This window comes from Hippocampus bargibanti, linkage group LG11 (assembly GCF_051943395.1).
Source record: "Hippocampus bargibanti isolate YZ-2025 linkage group LG11, ASM5194339v1, whole genome shotgun sequence".
NCBI classification, from domain to species: Eukaryota; Metazoa; Chordata; class Actinopteri; order Syngnathiformes; family Syngnathidae; genus Hippocampus; species Hippocampus bargibanti.
The window spans coordinates 4,980,227-4,999,692 of NC_142744.1; the positions used below are offsets into that span (position 1 = coordinate 4,980,227).

At 42.5% G+C, this 19,466-nt stretch overlaps 1 protein-coding gene across 3 annotated transcripts in view; it reads right to left on the bottom strand.

Annotated features, from left to right (window-relative positions):
* Positions 1 to 18,922, bottom strand: part of LOC148891230 (glypican-5-like) — a 96,872-nt gene extending 77,950 nt beyond the window's left edge. For 2 of the 3 annotated variants that reach the window (XM_089008573.1, XM_089008571.1), the window contains exons 1-2: positions 18,673 to 18,922; positions 8,792 to 8,953 (exon numbers count right to left, since the gene is read on the bottom strand). In XM_089008573.1, the coding sequence (XP_088864699.1) occupies positions 8,792 to 8,953; positions 18,673 to 18,853 (343 nt within the window). In that variant the 5' untranslated portion in view covers positions 18,854 to 18,922. Of the gene's footprint in view, positions 1 to 2,116; positions 2,468 to 8,791; positions 8,954 to 18,672 lie in introns of those variants that run through there. The other variant, XM_089008572.1, reaches the window with a different exon arrangement.
* Between the last annotated feature and the right edge of the window lie 544 nt (positions 18,923 to 19,466).

Here is a 19,466-nt window from a genome sequence, read left to right on the forward strand (position 1 = left end):
TGTCCCTAGTCTGAGTGTGAGAGTGACTGGTTGTTTGTCTCGGTGTGCCCGGCGATTGGCTAGCAACCAATTCAGGGTGTCCCCCACCTAGTGCTCGAAGACACCTGGGATAGTCTCGAGCAACCCCAGAGACCCTAATGAGGATAAATCTGTCTGGAAAATGGATGAATGGATGGATAAATAAATAAATAACTAAAGATGTTCCCTCAAGACAGGAAGTGAAATTTGTTGGATTATGGCAAGAAGAATCAGCGCGAGAGTAAACTAGACACCGCCACAGATAAACAATTCCATAGATACCAGGAGATATTCAGGGTCAGGGTACACTGCTGTAATGCGACGGGAGGTGCGGATTTGAAGGAGGATCATTGCTATCCGCTCTGGACAGAGAGCGGAAACATGACCGAAAGGCCGACGAATGAGCAGATGAGAGAAGGACGTTGGCAGAAGAGACTGATGAGAAAGCTAGGGGAGGTTAGGGGGGGTGAGCATGTTCAAATTCCCAATACCATGAAGGGGTTATATTCTGAAGGCCAGCATGGGGGCAGAATGCTGACAGACTGATAGACAGCACCCCTGGTCTGAAGAATTTAGGAAGGCCAGGGGTCCACAGTCAGCCCCTCATTTCTCTGTACTTTATCGGTGTATAAATCATGGTGACGCTATTGATACAGTGTTATAGGGCAGCACGTGTCATACGCAATGACCAGTGCAATGTGTCTACAATACGCATATCAGGAATGACAACACACTGGGGGGGATCCGAAAGATCCAATGGCGCTTTAGCCAAGGGCAAGCCTTTGTTCTATCAATGGCACGCCGGAAAGAATTGACACAGGCATTTGCGATAAACAGAGGGGTCGCTAAGGTAAAATTTGCTAGCGTATACACAGAGGCAGAATGGAAATACACTGTATGGAGAATTATGAGGCAAATTGTATTTTTTGAGGATAATTTTATGATTGAACAACTATATTCTCAATCAACACAGAAAAATCATAAGTATCAAAAATGAATATTTTTGGAAGTTGGAGAGCGCGGTATGTGGAAGTGTCACGGCTAGGAATTGAAGCGGATTTACGGGGCCAGGAGATGTCAGACAATCTCTTTTTGTCAATTGATACTACAGCTTATATATTTGCTTTCGACATTTTAGCTTGTGTCAGACGTGCACATTTCACCATGACGTCCCTGATCCACTGGTGAAAAGGATAATCCTCTCCTCTTTCATCTAGAACTGCTTCATACAACAAAGGGGGCAGAAAGTGCTTTGAATGACTGTCTGTGTCTTTTCTGTTGTGTCATATTTGTTATTTAATTTTGTTGTTGTGGTTTTGACTTCAAGATGGCACCGCGAGAGGGTATGCGTTTACACTAAGTCCTGTATTTTGTTTTTCTACTTCTTCCTTTCCTTTCCACTTAATTTCATCACTTTGCTGCTTTGAAATATAAATTTCTCCAATATGAGACGAATAAAAGCTAATCCAATCCAAACCAAGCGGTCGATTATCTGTCAATTGGCCACCAAAAAGAATCATAGAAATTTTATTTACTGGTTTCTACTGATTGCCATATACAATTCCTTGTTTTGGTGTAGGGCAGGGGTGTCAACGTCATTTTTTGCCGCGGGTCAAATTGTAGTTATGGTTTCCTCCCGAGGGCCGATATGAAATTGGGGAAGGCATGAGAATGTTTAATCCCTTCCACATATTACATATAGAGCGCCCAACAAATTAATGAATCACTAGTTTTCAAATCTGAAGTCAAGAATAATGACTGTTATTGTGGTTTACACCCAAAAATATGACATTTTGGTTACGATTTTAGCAAGCATCATGGAATTACACAAGTTTGATTTGCTTTCGCGTGCCGAAAAAATGATGTGGCGGGCCAGATTTGGCCCCCCGAGCCTTGACTTTGACACCTGTGGTCTAAGGAAACCTCAGCCATCCATATTTGACATGAAAAATAATACCAGGGCTTCCTGGTGGCAGAGTAATGTGGTGTCATCATCCTAATAACCCGTAGCTCAGGCAAATTATGTAAAACCCCAAAGAGACAAATCTAAAAGTTGTTCTCCCCCCCCATCTACGCTTTTCTCACGAATTGTACTTACTCCTTTGCAACACAATGGCGCAATGACTGGAGCCTGAGTGACAAAAGGCCCACCATGGGGACTCCTTAATGGCGTGCAAGGAGCCACGGAGGCGAGGAGGAAGACAGTTTGGAAGGAGAAGAGTGTCCGATACGGCCTGTAAAATGCAAACTGAACACACTTGAATGATTGTCGAATGGGCGGGTGACTGACCAAGTGAGCCAGAAGCGAAAAGACGGATGGAAACGAGCCAACTTTGGCTTGAAAAGTCACCATGAGTCGCAATAAAAATCCAAACTCCTCCTTCCCTCAGCAGATTCTTGGTTTGTTCAAGTTCCGACATCGGTTCTCACAAGTTTTTGGCTTCTTATGCAAACGAGTGAAGTTTGCCGTTGGAGCATTCCAACCAGAAGGGAACGATTATGTAGTCACACACGCAAAACTACCGCATATCTCAGCGCTTAACAAATGAGTTTCCTCCTTCCGTGTCAGACAGAACACAGAGAGGAGGGGGTGGATGGTGGGGGGGGCTGTTTGGCGGCTGGATCGTCAATCTGGACCAGTCAACAGCAACGGAGGAGAAATCCCAACAACCAAGGACAAGTAGAGATCCGGTAAGATCCATGTCCAATGGGAGACGTGACCCTAATTGAAGACCAATAAACACCTTGGACTTCAAACTTGCGGTCTTAATGTGATAATTGCCAGATTGTCAGAAATGCGTCTGCTGTGGCCAAAAGAAGAACAAAGTGTCAATTCGCAAGACTGTGTGAGAAAGATCTTTTTTTTTTCCCGGAGAGGAAAGATGTTGGCTCACAATAAAAGTAGCACCCCCCCTTTCCTTCGCAGTTTGAATTGATTTTGGGAATGTCTGCAAAAATTCTCCTTATTAATCTAGGCAATGAAAGTCAAATGAGAGGAACTGAAGAACGATGAAAGGAACTGTGGAGGGGGAAAAAAAGACATTTGCGGGGAGGAAGATGGTAGAAGATTTGCATTTATGCATTTATGGCTTCATTGTGTTTTTTGTGCATGCTTGACAGATACAATGTATCCAGGGTTTTTGTCATTGTCATTCGAATTGCAGGACACATAGAATAATGAGTTTTAGGACAACATAAAAAATTCAATGCAGTGTAAGAAACCTTAAACTCTCTTCTTTCATCAGGAAAAAAAGTTAATTCCTAAATTATGTGGGTTTGGAGTTATATGAGCTTGAAATGAGGGTGGCTGTGTCACGATCTGGTTGGCGACCAATGGGTGGTGCTGTCGGCAGTCAGTTAAAAGGACTTCCATTCGTTGTCGGGTCATTGTATGTGTTTGCTTCACCCTGTCAGATTTTGTTCCTGCTGCCTTTATTTCATACAATTTGTCAATTACACCCTGCTGCTCCCTTCTGCCTGCTGTTTTTTGGATCCACCACCATCACCATCTTGCAAACCGTGACAGGCTGTCCAAAATACAATAAAATACATACATATCGTTTCATATAGCGCTTTAAAAACAGCTGTAGCTGTAACAAAGCGCTAACATGGAAAAAAAGGGAAATGATGCCCTCTCGCGGAAGGGAACAAACATTGACAGAGGTCTTACTGGCACTTTATCTGCACCAAAATAAGAAAAAAAGGCTTAATTCCGAAGTTGTATGAGTCTGGAGTAATATGAGGTGCAAATAATGTCAGCTGTACAAAAGGCAAATGCTGGCCCTCATGGAAGGTTAAAAAAAAAACATTGCCAGATGTCAGACCAGCGCTTTATCGGCACCCCGTGCAAGAAAAACCAAATCCCAAACAAATTCGGGAATGGCGCTTATCGTCACATTTTTCAATTCCCGAAAAAAATCGGGAAATGCAGCGAATCTGTTAAATAGAATTCCACAGTTTGGGTGTGTCATGTTCAATAGTCAGTCAGACAGATACAAAACCTTTCCAATACACTGCAGTAATACTAGTCATTTATTGCAGAGGATAAAGAATATATGCCTATGATTATAGTAACGTCCGTCTACATGGATTCAAACACCATTTTTATTTATTTCCATATATCACATACATGTGTGTGTGGGGGAGTGGGGGTGCCAGTAGTTTTGCTTTGAAAGCTACACACCGAAGCGCTAAACATTTTGTCTGTCTGGATCAGGTTTGTTTCCACCCTTTCTCGTCACCCTGCTTCTGAGGGGGTTGTCACACATCTATATTAGCTGAGAGAAGCAGGTGACAAGAAGAGGTAATTAGTGACGGTTGACGTGCGACTTGATGACTCCACAAGTCTTTTAAGCTGTACCTCGCGCCACCTCATCTACTTCAGCCTCCCCCCATTTTTCCCCACAGCAGGCCCGGAACCCTTTGCAAAGTCATCCCTGTTGTGATGTGTCATGTCCGCTCAGGAGACCATCGAGGCGTAGCCACAACACAAACATGACTGGGACATGAGTGCATTCACCCTGAGATACGCAATGTATTCGTTCGTCTATTAGGTCCATAAACACGTTTCCTCCCCCGCCCATGAGTGATTAAATGAGACGTGTAGGGATGCATTCCGGATATCCTCCCTAATTTGAGCATGAGATCATGGTGCGGCGTTACTGTTCTCCTGTGTCCAAGTATCGGCCTCTAGAGCAATAGCACGGCTGGTCAAAACATCTGCAAAGAAAAATACATGCAGACATTGACATAGAGAGAGCACGCGAGTGGGTGGGAAATGGTGGCGGGACGGGAGGGACAAACGTCCTGGTAAATCAGGTGAGTGATTCATCAATGTTGTCGGGAAAATGTTGCCGAATGCGACTCTGTCGCTTTACCTCTTGCGAACTTAACTGAAGGGCACCTATCGTTTTAAATGTGGGACACTTTTCTTGACAATAGGGAGACATCAAGTCCGAGAGAATCGTTTTTCACTGAAAAGCATCTGTCGACTCCTGTGAGAACAACTTGAGACCTTGGAGGAGTCAGTCTGTCTAGCCAGGGTAGCTAATATAAAGTGTGCATACCTAGCGTCAGATATATGGCCACCGATATACAGTATGACCATTGCCCTACTTCACTAACTGTCATCCAGTCACACAACGGATTGAAAGAACCACAGTACATTTTATCCGCTAAAAGCCTTGAGTGGCTAAACTAGCCCTCACCAGGTCATTGCAGAGCTTACGGTGCTATAAGATGCGCCAGCTACCAGGGTGGTGAATATTAGTGGGTGAAGGACGGGCTCGTCACCTCCTGGTTTGCTCGTGTGTCAGTGTATGAGTCCACACAACAGAGACGCTTTATAAGAGCTGTCAAATCCAGGTCCAGAAAAAAAAGTTTGTCTTTAGCATTAGCATGATCTAACACAACACTGGACATACAATCAGAATCATAATCATCTTTATTGGCCAAGTATGTATAACATACAAGGAATTTGTCTCCGGTATAACATGCTGCACTAGTATCTGTTCTGTTGGCAACCAATGGGTGGCGCTGTTGGCCCCGCCTGCACCTGCACAGGTGTTGGTCGTTCCAATCAGTGGCAGTTAAAAGGACTCCCGGCACGAACATTTGTTGTTGGGTCATTGTATGTTTGCTTCACCCTGTCAGATTTTGTTCCTGCTGGCTTTATTTTAATGCATTTTGTCAAATACACCCTGCTGCTCCCTCCTGCCTGCTTTTTTGGGATCCACCACCATCACCACCTTGCAAACCTTGACAGAATCACCATAAAAAATGCAAATGGGCACTTTTCAGTTAGATTTGGGTTGCTGTTGAAAAAGTTAATGGCGACGGGGGAAGAAGATGTTTAAATGTCTGCTGGATTTGGCTGCCTGAGGGGAGTAGGTGGAAAAGGTGGTGGACAGGGTGCAGAGGGTCCAGTAGGATTTTACGCGGCCTTGTTTTGATTCTTGCAGTGTGCATGTCATTGAGAGTGGGTAGGGTGGTGCCAATTTTTTTCCGCCGTCCTAATTGTCCGTTGAAGTCGGGTCCATTTTTGTGGTGTCCCCGGACCAAACCGACCTTTACAGTGACGATCAATGAAAATGCGTCCAGGTTGTCAGATTATTCCGGTGGTCATTTTGTACTTCAGCTAAACAAGGCAAAGCCCATGATAAAAACTCTAAGCTACCCAGCTCACTCTATGCTTTGTGTTTGACACCTTTCCCTCCATCACCAGAACATGACAGTCAAGTAACTACTTTTCCTAAAAGTCGATGAGGAAGGCATGTTTATTTACATGAAATGGAGAGAGGACACCAGAGGGGCTAGCTAGGGTGTATCTGTGCATGTGTTTCAAGGAAGGACTTCAAAAGAAAAAAAAAGAGCATGTGGTTATTGTTATAGTGGATTTTAAGGAGGAGTTGAAACATAACAACACAGAAACACCCGATCTGTGACGAACTGATATTAAGATTATTGGTTCTGTGTATGGCTGTGTAACAAACGACTGTATTTGAACCAATGGCTACACTTTTGGAATACACTATTGGGGAATAAAAGTCTATAAGATGTGGTGTGCGTTTGTAAGGGTCGTGACATGACCACTCCCACTCATGACAAAGCACAGTAGGGCCTTTTGCATGTCCAAACAACGGCAAGCCAAAGAAAATACACACTCACGCAGATACGCACAGCATTTTTCGTCTAATGGGCACTTTTTTCAATGCCGTTCACACTTCAGCGAGACTCAGGGGGAAAAAAAACTCTTCTTTTAAAGAAAAACCGACGCCTCCGGACAAGTTGTGTCCATAATTTGTAAAATCACTTCAAATGACTTATACTTAGCTTTTTATTTTACAAAGATTTCACTGCATATAGCTATATTTTACGTTTTAAGACTCGCGCTGAATATTCAGGAAGTCTTGTTTTTGAGTTGGTGACAATGCCTACCGTGACGTCACGTCACGTCTGGAACGCCCCTGACGGAGAAAGCGACACACAATGCATTTTGGGTACTTTGTTTGGTCTGAAAACTTCGCGTTGATCCGTTTTGATGGCGAAATTAGAAGGAAAACACATAAATAACGCGATAGCGAATCGTTGTGTGTTGCACCAAGACTACTATTTGATACTAGCTGACACAAATTCAGACAAATCAGCCCATTTCCAAATGTCCCATTTTCTGGGACGCTACATTGCAGTCCAGACGCCTCAAAATGACACGGAAGGACAAAGTACCCAAAATGCATTGTGTGTCACTTTCTCAGTCAGGGGCGTTCCTGACATGACGTCACGTCAGGAATCGTCACGAACTCGAAAACAAGACTTCCTGAATATTCAGCGCGAGTCTGAAAACGTAAACTATAGCTATATGCGGTGGAATCTTAGTAAAATACGCTCAGTAGAAGTCATTTGAAGTTATTTTACAAATTATGGACACAACTCGTCCGGAGCCGTCGGTTCTCCTTTAAGTCAGAATTCTTAGTAAGAATTCTGAGAATAAAGTAAGGATTTTCACTTTAAAGTCAGAATACTGAGAATAAAGTGAGAATCTTGTCAACCTTATTTTTGTTTTCATCAGTGACCCCAATCCTCTTCCGTAGGTATCAGCCAAAATCATATTGCTCTCAGTACATATGTACACGACTCATGTGCTACTTTCCACTTGAATCAGGCAGCACAGAGATTGTCCTTAGAAGGCTTTGCAAGTGGACGACTCGTGAAGTCATCTTTTTCATCCCGATTATACCTTACACCCCCCTGCCCACTATGTATCTATCAATCTCACATTGTTATTTTTTCCATCATCGCCTTTGCCGGCCGTCTGTAGCACTCCATGTACATTCATCCAGATGAGCCCCAGACATGAAGTAAGACGTGAAAGAGCTTAATGATGATGAAAAGGGCCAGAATACCAGAAACACATTTCCTACATTTCTGCATGCATTAATACAGTGTAACCGAGAGGAGGTCCACCTCTGGCGCGGCGGGACCTCCGAGAGAACATGTTTGACGGCACTATCATTCCAATACAGTGAAAAGTATTAATTTCCATGACAGCAGTGTTAGTTTCAACAAATTCCATTGCCTATTTTTCCCATAGTTGTGAGCACGACAAATGGCATCTGCTCAATCATCATGGGGTAAAACATGGCCTGCGTCTAAGCTGCCTATTGTCTTCTCAGAGTAATTGTAAGCTTTCGATAATAGGTACTCTCACTATAACACACATAACTCAGAAATATAAATGCATCTCTCGCGCACTGTGGGATTTCGCTACATATGGGGAGGAAATGCTCAAATTTAGTCCATAACAAAATCTTGCTGTGGTCACTGGGCACAGTGGCCATATAGGCAATGAGGGGAAAAAAAGTTACAATGTGACCAATCTGAAGTATGAACTTTGACAATTTTTCTCACCACATCGTAAAAAGTGTAAATGTTGACACAACCGAGGAACGTCGACTCATCGATGTGTCAAATAATCACTTCAAAGACCGAAAAAAGCATACGGCCAATGTAATCACTTCTCATTTCAAATTGAAAGCTTTCCCCTCCTCCAAACCATTTTAAGTAACAGTTCAGCAAAAGAAAGAGAAATATAAACATGTAATGTAATGCTCAAACATCAAAAGACTTTGAGCAGAACAGCAATCAAACACCAGAAACAAGTACTGAATGTACTTGCTAAATCATGACGAGCTAACCAAACATGTACTTCAAAACCATGTCCACTTAAATCCATCCAGGACAAGCCAAAACTTGATTTGTAGTCTTTTGTACTTACCTTGGAAGGCATCCGAGTGGCGAGCGATCAGGTGCTTTAGCTCATAACTATATAAGTAAATGTTATGGAGGGTTTCTCTCCTCACTGCGAACTGGTAGCTTTCCTCCATCTTGCGGGTGCAGCAGGATGGACCCTGGTGCTTGCAGACCAAAAGATCCACATCTGGGAGAGGAAAGGAAAACAACAACATATGTTACTCGCCACTCGGGCCAGCAGTTTTCGGAAATTAGTAAGTGATTGATGCATGCTCAATTTAGCAGTACTGGACAATCTGGGCCTGCAAGCCCTTCTCTGCTGGCCTAAAAATATCTGAATCACAGACTGATGTTAATTTTGTCCATGAACTCTTACAAAAATAATTGTATTTCAGCTTCCCTTCATTACTTTTCCCCTGTTGCGCTGCTTCCAGATGTGTGTTTACGTATTAAAGCATTTAACCAATCACTTTTCAGTCACCATGTATTACCAGGGTTAGAAATCTAGTGTCTAGAGTGTGTTTGTATAGCGGCCTGAGTATGCACACAGATAAACACAAGAGGCACTATGGGAGGGTGAGAAAGTAGAACAACTATTCAACAACATTTCCTGCTATTAATACTTCCTCTGTCAAATACAGAAACATATTGGTCTTATCTTAATGCTCTGTTGTTGTGAAATGCAATCACAATTGACATTTGACCAATCATTCATTTCTTGTTCTTGACAAGAACACGACGGACACAAAATGTCATCAACGTGGAAATGACTCAGACAATGCCCATAATGGCATGACTCGGAACGACCTGCACAAAGGCAATGACCGAATGATGATCCAATCAACAGCTCTATCGGAGCTATGACATCAACTCCAAACGAGGCCACCCTGTCCTGCCAGCGTCACCTGCTTCACAGTATTATAAACACGACCATGACATCATATCGATTCAAACAGTTTTTCCCGCACTTGTATCTCGTCGCGTGGCCGCTCGATATGATAACTCAAGGGGGGAGGGCTTGGAAGGCAGGTGTTGTAACAAGAGCCTCAAGTATGGCCTTAGGACAGACTGCAAGACCAGTGCCCCAGCGACCAAATCCCTCCGTGAAACACAATAGGGCTGCATTCTCAATCCCTCTTTCCCTTTCTGCCCCCTCTCTCCCATTTGCCTGGCATATCCTGGCGAGGCCTGGGTGTCTCTTAATTATTCGCCGAGGCTCCATTTGTTCCCATCTCAGTGGAGTCAGGCCATAACCAGAACTTCTGCCTCATTCAGACTCATCACGTTCTTAATTGAGACATCCGTATTTTTAACTTTGTGGACTGTAGTTTTTGTTTTCTTGACAATCAATATGCTGATACCACATTATGATATCTCCGTCAAGTAGATCAGTGATCACCAAAATCCGGGCCGTGGACGAGAGTACATAATGTTTATTACTTTTGTTTGATTGATTTCAGAATCAGTGTTATTCATTTTGGAATTTGAAATGTATTGTTTTGAAAAATGACCGGATTGTCTGTATAGAACACAGGTGTGAAAGTCAAGACCCGTAGGCTACATCTGGCCCACCACATCATTTTATTCGGCCCGCGAAAGTAAATCAAAATTGTGAAATTCCATGATGCTTGCTAAAGTCCGAACCAAAATGTCAAATTGTCTCATGTAAACCACAAGAACGGTTAGTATTTTTGCCCTATCATATTATTTTTCAGAATTTATCTCTCACACGCTAAAGGTCGGTCCCTGAAAATATTGTCTAACATTGAACCAGTCCGTGGGGAAAAAAGTTGACGTAGAAGTAGATGACATTGTAACCAATTCCCTGACTGACTAAGAACCCGATGCCAGAACGCAATGAATAAATGTCATGTCATGTGTCTTTCCAGTCATGCCCGTAGTGAGCTCATCGTGCGGAATCTCCTTCTCATTTTCCTCGGTGTTTGCGTATTATCTCTCTGATATGAAATGAATACGTCGGGGAGTGTAACCCAGACTGACTCCAGTGTCCCTTGCGAGTAGCCGGACGGAGTAAATGATACTTAGAAAAGACTTTTGGCTCTGAAAGGCATCACAACCGGTCAGGACTGTCTGGCTGTGTCACAAATATACCTGCTGACGATTTTTTAGGGGGTGGGAAGGTCATTAACGGCCACGCCATGTGTGTTTTGCAGTCATTGAGCAAGCACTGCTGAGTGTTTTGAATCTGCGGAGCGTTTTACATAGCAAACAAGAATTGCAATACTTTCTGGCTGGGAACTAAAATATTCTTCAAACACGGGCCCGGTCAAAGGTCTACCAGTAAGTTCAAGGAGTCACTGCACTCTCCAAAGTTTAGTCTAATGGCGACTGTGCAGCTTTGGCAGGAGTTCCGAAGCAATTCAGTTAGTCAAATTGAAAAAGCAGATCAGGTGTAATTTATCTGGCAGTTTGACAGGGGTAGAGCATCTGATTAAAAGGCCTGAGCAATCAACTGACCAATGGGTTGGATTTCTGCTACGTCTCAAGAGTGAAAGGCTTGTCTTGAGGTAGCGCGTGAAATCAATGTGTGCCATATGGATTACTTAATTTGGGGAAGGGGGGAAAGTGATCTCATCGTTTGCCTTTGCATAACTGCTCAAGTGAGGTCCAACTGCTTAAGGAGCGCATTGTTCCCAAAATGGCACTTTGGACGTAAATTAATCACTGAGCTTGCTTTCCCAGTGGTGATTTCATTGGAGTTATGGCGACAAATCATCTTTGCTTAGTTGTATACTGTAAATGGGATTGGTAAAATAAACAATATTATGACCACTGTGATTTATGAGGAGCCCTAAAGCAGATTGAAAACAAAATCAAATAATTCAAAAAAATTGCCGTATTTCCCAGACTACAAGTGTTGCGCTTAATGTATAACTAGTTCTAACAATAAGGCGTACTGATGCCCCTTCAATGAATGACATACAGTGATACGTCGTCTTACGAATGCTTAAGGTCACAAACTTTTTGCCTTACGAACATTAAATTCCCGAGAATAGGATCTTGGCATTCAAACTAGTTTTGGACAGACGAGCCAAACCACACAGCGCCAACGGTGGCTGGTGGACTAGTTTTCGGCGGATGAACACCAAACCACATGGTCGAACAGCTGTGGCTGTGATGGAACAGTAGTGGCTGGCGGAATAGTTTTCCACACCCCCTTTGAGTGCAGATGTGGTTTGCTATCGAGTGGAGTACTTTTGCTATTATGGGAGCGAAAAAGACCCCACCACAGGCTAGTGTTTAGCCGAAGAGGACCCAAAACAAAATTACGGTCGAGCAGAAGAAAGAGATCATTGAAAAACACGAACGAGGTGTGCGTTTGTGTGACTTAGCATCCCAGTACCATTACGCTAAGTCGATTGCTACGTGTGGCTAAGGGTGTTTCTATGTGTTTAAGCAACGGTGTCAGGCAATAGAAGAGGTGGAAAAACTTCTATTGATTTTGATTAACGTAAAGCAGCTAGCAGGGGACGTATGAGTGATGGTAAATCACCGAGAAAGCACAGCAACTTCACTCGGATATCATCAAGAGGCAACTACATCAATGACCATGACAAAGGTAAATAAAACGAGTTGATTATATAGTACAGTTAATTTCTTTAATTACAATGCAATGGCACATTTATTATACATAAAATAAGGTATATTTTGTGTAGTTTTAAGGCTTATTTCATAGAAAAATATGTTTTAAGGGGACATGAGAACGGATTATTATAATTTTTAATGGTTTCTTATGGGAAATAAATGTTTGGCAGACACACACTTTCTGGGAACCAATTAAGTTTATAAGCCAAGGTATCACTGTATTTTTAAAATGTTTCCATATATAAAACGTAAAACGTACTGGATGATAAAGCGCATGGTCAGATTTTGAAAAAAAAGAAGGCTTTTAAGTGTGCCTTATAGTACAGAAAATACGGTAATTTGTTTAACTTTCGCTTGTATGTCATGTGTGTGTGTGTGTGTCTTTGGGGGGAGCTTCTTTGTACTTAGCGGCCACTGAATTTATTCTGCCTGGCTAAACTGTTCACATAGTTAACCCCGAAAAGTCAATTCCGGAATCCTCATTCCCTTTAATCATCCTCAGGTGACGAATACCGCTGGAGTAATTTAGCATCTTAAAAGCAACAGCTCAGGGGGTCTCGGCTTGTTCAAAACAATCCCTTCAGCGACAGCTCAGTGCCCTTCGATGCACAAGTCACAACTATAATTGCCACGCTTGCTCACCCTGCCATGTGCGATACACCATGTCACATTAGCTGAGTGGGAAACTACTGAGAGGGCATTTTTTTAAGCAATAAAAAAATGATATGCCACCACAGCTTCTTTAATATGGTTAAACGCAGATCAAGAAGGGTTTAAGGTTTCTTGACACTGTTATTTTGATATTTTACATGAGAACCAGAAAAACATTGTCAGAAAACAAGCAATTAAAGGGATTTTTGGCCTCGGGAAACTGGTTCCCTTTTAACTTGTCTGATCCCGGTAAGCATACAGGATATGCATGCTTTTACAGATGGGCGGGGCTTGAGGTGGTCCGTGCCAAAAGTAAACACACCTCAAAGGGGAGTCTTTGGAGCATACCTGCATTTTTTTGGACAAGGTTAAAAGCTGTGGTGTTTGGCTATTCCAGACCTGTCAGGGTCTGGCTGGTGGTACAAAGCGATGGTGAAGACCAAGGGTCAGACAGAGAGCGCTAAGAGGGTGAAGCGCAAGACGGACGAGCCGATAGCTAAGGACGCCATTAGATCTGAGGTGCTGAGACGTTGGCAAAGAAACAAGTAAATGTCAGTTCTTGAAGATGCAGTGAAGGTCCAGAGCCAAATAACTGTACATTTAGCTGTGTGAACACAATCAAACGATACGTTCTTGCAATTGACTGAAATCCAACAATCCAGGGGTGTTAAACTCATTTTCTTGCCACGGGTCACATTGTAATTAGGTTTCCTCTCGGGGGCCATTATAATAATTGTGCTTCCATTCAAAACAGAGGACTCCGGTTCTTTGTACTGATGGTTAAAGGGCAACCGACGTCACTTTTTTGTTTTTTAACTGACATCAGAAAAACGTTTTATAGCATCTAAAATACCCAAAACACGCAGTATGATATTTTTATTCAAATGCAAAACACCAATAAAAATGACTTAAAGTGTCCAAAATCTGCAAAAAAAAATGAGCTGTTTAATTTATAAGCACCTTTCAAAACTCTCAAGGTCACTTTACAGTCACAGGATAAGTTTTCTGTGGGTGAGCAGCGGCAATTATGAATTTGGGGAAGCCATTACAATGTTTCATCTCCTCCACATATTATATACAAAACGCAGAATTAATTAACGAATAAGTAGTTTTCAAATTTGAAGTCAAAAGTAATGACTGTTATTGTGGTTTACATACGACAATTTGAAATTTTGGTTCAGACTTTAGCAAGCATCTTGTAACTTGACCTGCTTGATTTGCTTTTGTGGGCCGAATAAAGTGACGTGGCGGGTCGGACTTGGCCCCCGGGCCTTGGTTTTGACACCAGTGTTTTAAAGATTCCCATGACGAGTTTGACTTACTTAGGGAGCTGGTAAAAACACAAATGCACACCAATTTTTGTCTACGTGGAATAGGATGTATTTGCCTTCTCAGCAATAGCGGCCAAGTTAAAAGCGGATGTAGAATGACAGAATCAACTGCCAATCAAAATGCACGCCGAGCTTAGAGGGCTGGCCAAAAACTTTGATGATGGTCTAACTGGTTAAGGATGTACGATAACACACAACCTCTTCCATTCCCTTGCTTGTAACGCACTGTACTGTCCTTCATTATTCAATGACTGTAAATTTGCAGACAGCAAGAATTAAAAAAATGAAAGAAAAATGCATAAAAACCATGCGCTGACAGTATCTGAACTGCCTGAATGGTTATGTTGAGGCTTTATGACCTAATCTCATGATGTGCTTGGCTGTGTATTACAGCATTGAAGTAGCAAAACACCTAAAAATCAATGCGTAAGCAATTCAAATGAGCGATCGTCTGATTCGGAAATGAATCCGACACAAAAATGTCACGCTGCCACCTTTGAGGTCGTGTAAGGATTTAAACATTCAGTGAATAAACAGAAAATGTACATTCTCCTCGTTCATTTTTTTTTTTCACGAGCATTTCCAGTTAGCATTCATGAGAAATCTGTTTCAGAGCACGGGAATGAAACGCAGCACTGTATCCGGACACAAACGTCACACTGTGAAAGGAGTTGAAGTTTTGCCACTTCAAATTTCAAGCCTTGCTTTTGTTGGCATTTGATCTGTAAAAAGTGACTCGGTGTAGCGCAACAGCATATACACAAACACACATACAAAACGCACGCAGCAAACCTCTCACTCCAACATCCCAGCCGCTGGTCAGAACTTTGAAGGCATGAGCGGAGCTGACCTCAAAACAACCCACTCGAAAGGTGTGTGTAAATAAAACGCCAAAGAAGAAGCCTGAAACATTCACATAAAAAGCAGTGCAGTATTTGATCAGCTGAGAACGCAGTTGGCGATAACAGAAACCTTAGTAGCTTAAAAAAACATAAGCAATTATTGATATGTTTCTTTTGTGCTATCGCGATGAGGGTCAAACAAGGTCATTGGCAGTATAGTGGTTCACATGCACAGCGACAGATCCTTGTGAAATTATCACAATCTGCTGCTCCTAAAGGACTTCACGAACAAACGCGGAGAGGCAACAGTGGACAATACAAGTTGCAAACCACTTGTCTGTGCATGATCAATAGGAATGCCAGGCTGGAATTTGTTAAAGGGGACAAAGATGAGCCATACATATTAGACATAGGAACAAGAACAGGAACAGACACAAGAACAAGAACAACAATTGGAACAAGGACATGAAAATGAATAGGAACAATCACATGAGCAGAAACAGGAACTTGAACAGAAACAAGAATGAGCAGGAACAAGAACAGAAACAAGAACAAGTACAGGAACATGAACGGGAACATGAACATGAACGGGAACAGGAACATGAGCAGAAACAGGAACTTGAACAAAAACAGAAAAGGAACAGGCCCAGGAACAAGAACAGAAACAGGCCCAGGCACAAGAACAGGAACAAGAATGAGCAGGAACAAGAACAGAAACAAGAACATGATCAGGAACAGGAACAAGAACAGGTACATGAACGGGAACATAAAGAAGAACAAAAACAACAATAACGTTAATAATAACAATTGCTAATAAAAACAATGCTAATAACAACACTAATAATAATAATAATAATAATAATAAATAAATAACAATAATAATACTTTTTTAGGCATTTGTCTTCTGTTTTTGGTTATTTTCCCAGCAAACGAACACACCGCTTTGGCATATTTGATTGATTTCAAATTCCCATGGAATTCCGGAAAGCAGCTGCAGTGAGAGCCTGTCAAATTCCCATTTACCCAACAAAAAAATGCGTTACAAATACATTGCACACCGCTTTAGCTTGTCATGCTAAACTCAATCCCGACTGCCAGCATTTCCCCCCAAGTCCAAGATCCTTCTGCCGTCCGTCTGAGAGTACGCTACCCTTTGCTACTGCTTAGAAATGAAACAATCATCCTCTGGTTGCTAACGGTAACAACAAAACAGTCGAACAAACAAATATCATATGGTTCGGTTGCTCGGCTATCCATTGCTACGCTCCAATGTTGAGCTTCATAGCCAGAAAGGGTGGGATGTTTATCCTGCCAGCTTCACTTACAGATGGCATCGGCAACATTTAAAGGGCAAAACTGCTCCACGTCAACATTGATGCAAAGTTGGTAGCCGTCGCCCCCGCGTCAATGCAATATGCGTTCAAAGCGCTGACAACGCTCGCCCCCAGAGTGAAAGTCAGCATAGTTGAACCAAAGCCTGAACTCTCCCCAAAAGTGTTTTGTGCTCAGAATTGATGGTTATTCTCATAAAACGACTGTTCCCTTTTGGTGAAGAAGAAGAAAAAAAAAACACAGACCGCAATGTGAAAAGACAATTTATCTGTCATCTGATAAGGGAAAAATCAGATGCCAACAAGAGACCGTTTCTTTAAGATGCGAAGCCAGATCTAAACTCATTTGTTGGCGAGATGCAACAAAGTCAAACTCCGAAACTTGCTCGATAGTCAAATATTTGAAATCATGTTTATAACCTTGGGATGTGAACATCCCAACGACTGCAGTACATCGGTGTACTTAATGACCCGACTACAGAGTTTTGAGACATAGATCATCAGTCCAATTTTTTTGTCGATTTGCCAGGTTTACTGTCAAACTAAACATAAAACAAAAAGATATGCACGAACACTGGTAGAAAGATAATCGGCAACAATACTCAAAGCATGTTCTTTATTCTTGAAAAAAAATGACAAATTTTCCGAAATGAACTTAATGTACGACTTACATTAATAGCAGACATTGAACTTTGATGACAATTAAAAAATGGCTTTTCTCCCCATTTTGTTGATATTTAAAGTGTGTTTTACGAGGGATGTAAAAGGAGTTTTGATGAAAGTACTTTTATTCGTTCACTGTCATTCACAAATTTATTCTGGAATTGAAAATATGACGTAGAGCGCCATTCCCGAATTAGTTCGGGTTTTGTTTTTGTTTTTTCATGCATGGGTGCCGATTAAGCGCTGGCCGTGGCCTCTGGCAGTTTTTTTTCTTTTCCACAAGGGGGCATCATTTCCCTTTTCTCCATGTTAGTGCTTTGTTCCAGCTTCAGCTTTTGTTAAAGTGCTCTATAAACGAATATGTGCATTGTATTCTGTACAGTCGCCCTCATTTCAAGCTCATATAACTCCAGACCCAAATAATTTAGTAATTAACTATTTTTTTCTGATAAAAGAAGAGACTCAAAGTTAAGGTCCGGGGGCCAAATCCGGCCCACCACATTATTTTTTTCACGGAGCTGCCACAATGAGTGATGTGTCGTTCGCAAACGAGCCTGTTCACCTAAAAGAAAATGGCAGCAGGCTTGTTTTGGTCCTCTATTCCCTGCCCCCAGTCGTCGGTTAAAGCCATGTGATTGGTCAATAACGCAGCAGTCAGCGGAGGTGGTTTAAATATTAAAGATACTGGCAGACGACGGGGAAAGAGTGACAAAATGGATAGAAAACAGTGAAATTTGGACTCGTTTCAACTTTGATAGTTCAAAGGCAGAGTGCAGACTGCAAGGTTAAAATTCTCATCAATCAGGCTCCACAAATAACCCGCACAAGCCATCTTTACACTTGATGCAAAAAGCTATCAACCCAGCTAAACAGAACACAATTGATGAGGAACAAGGTAAAATTGCAAAGGACGCACCTGCAAGGGATCATTCCTCAAGATGGTTAAAGAAGAAGGCTACGTTCCTCATCAAGTGTTTAATGCTGATGAAATCGGCCTCTCCATTCCATCAAGCCATCAACGACCATCATAAAGGTAAATAAAACGACTTTATTATATCGTATGGTTTATTTCTTTAATTATAATACCATGTCACATTTATTATACATAAAATAAGGTATATTTTGTGTAGTTTCAAGGCTTAGAAAATTAGAAAGTACAACATTATGTTTTATGGGTACCTGGGAACGGATTATTCTTATTTTAATGGTTTCCTATGGGAAATTAATTTTTCAGATACACACTTTTTGTCTTACACACTCTGTCTGGGAACCAATTAAGTTCGTTAGCCGAGTTATCACTGTATACCAAATCCAAATCCACGTACACAGAAGTACCTCCTGTATGAACCATAGCTTTTTTTCCGAATGGACATATTTCAACTGATTTTATTTTTTTTAATCAAACTTTTACTGTTAATGTCATGGCACACTGCAGGAGGAGCCCGTGAGAGAGGTGGGCGAGGGAGGAAGGGATTGTCTCACCTGTAACAGGTGTCTCCGGGACTCGATGCAGCGGGCCGACCTGCCTCACCTGGAAGGCAGCCTTCACCTCATGACAGCTGTACGCACCCACCTGGAGCGAGCTCGCCGCCAATAGGAGCGTCAGTAAAATCCCCCAAACTCCGCGGGAGTTCACGCGTGGGCATATTCCTGCACGGGACATTGCCGCATGTCACACCGGACCTGAAAGCCTGCTGGATGGATGGATGCAGCTCCTTCTGGGGGGGGGGGGGGGGGGGGGGGGGGGTGCCCAGTCGCGGATATGCGTTTGTGTAGTCCAGAAAATAAGCGACGAGTTTTTAAACATCTGATCCAGGACTGATTTTTTTTCACATTATTGGTCGGGAGAAGTGTGCTGTCTGCTCCGTGACACGGGAGGAGTGCTGCTGGGTAAGTGTCGGTGTCTCTCCATGCCGAGGTGCGCGCACCCCCCCCCCCCCCCTCCCCAGATCCCCTCCTTCCTTTCTATCCCTCCCCCTTGAACCACCCCCCCCCCCCCCCTATTAAATTCACTCACCCATATTGTGCGCCTAACGTTCATGCACGTACGGGTTCAACAAATGAAGCAACTATTTGAGATGATGTGACACGCAGGTGGGCTTTCTTGTTTATTCACTTTCGATGTCAACACGTCGTCACGAATCACCCATGAGTCAGCTGTTATATTATTTATTCAAGATGCGAGTTTTTGTTTTGTTATCCTTGTTATCTAACGTGGTGTCATTGACGATTCTTGCTCACGTCCGTCAAGTTTTAGGACACAGCGAACAGCGAGT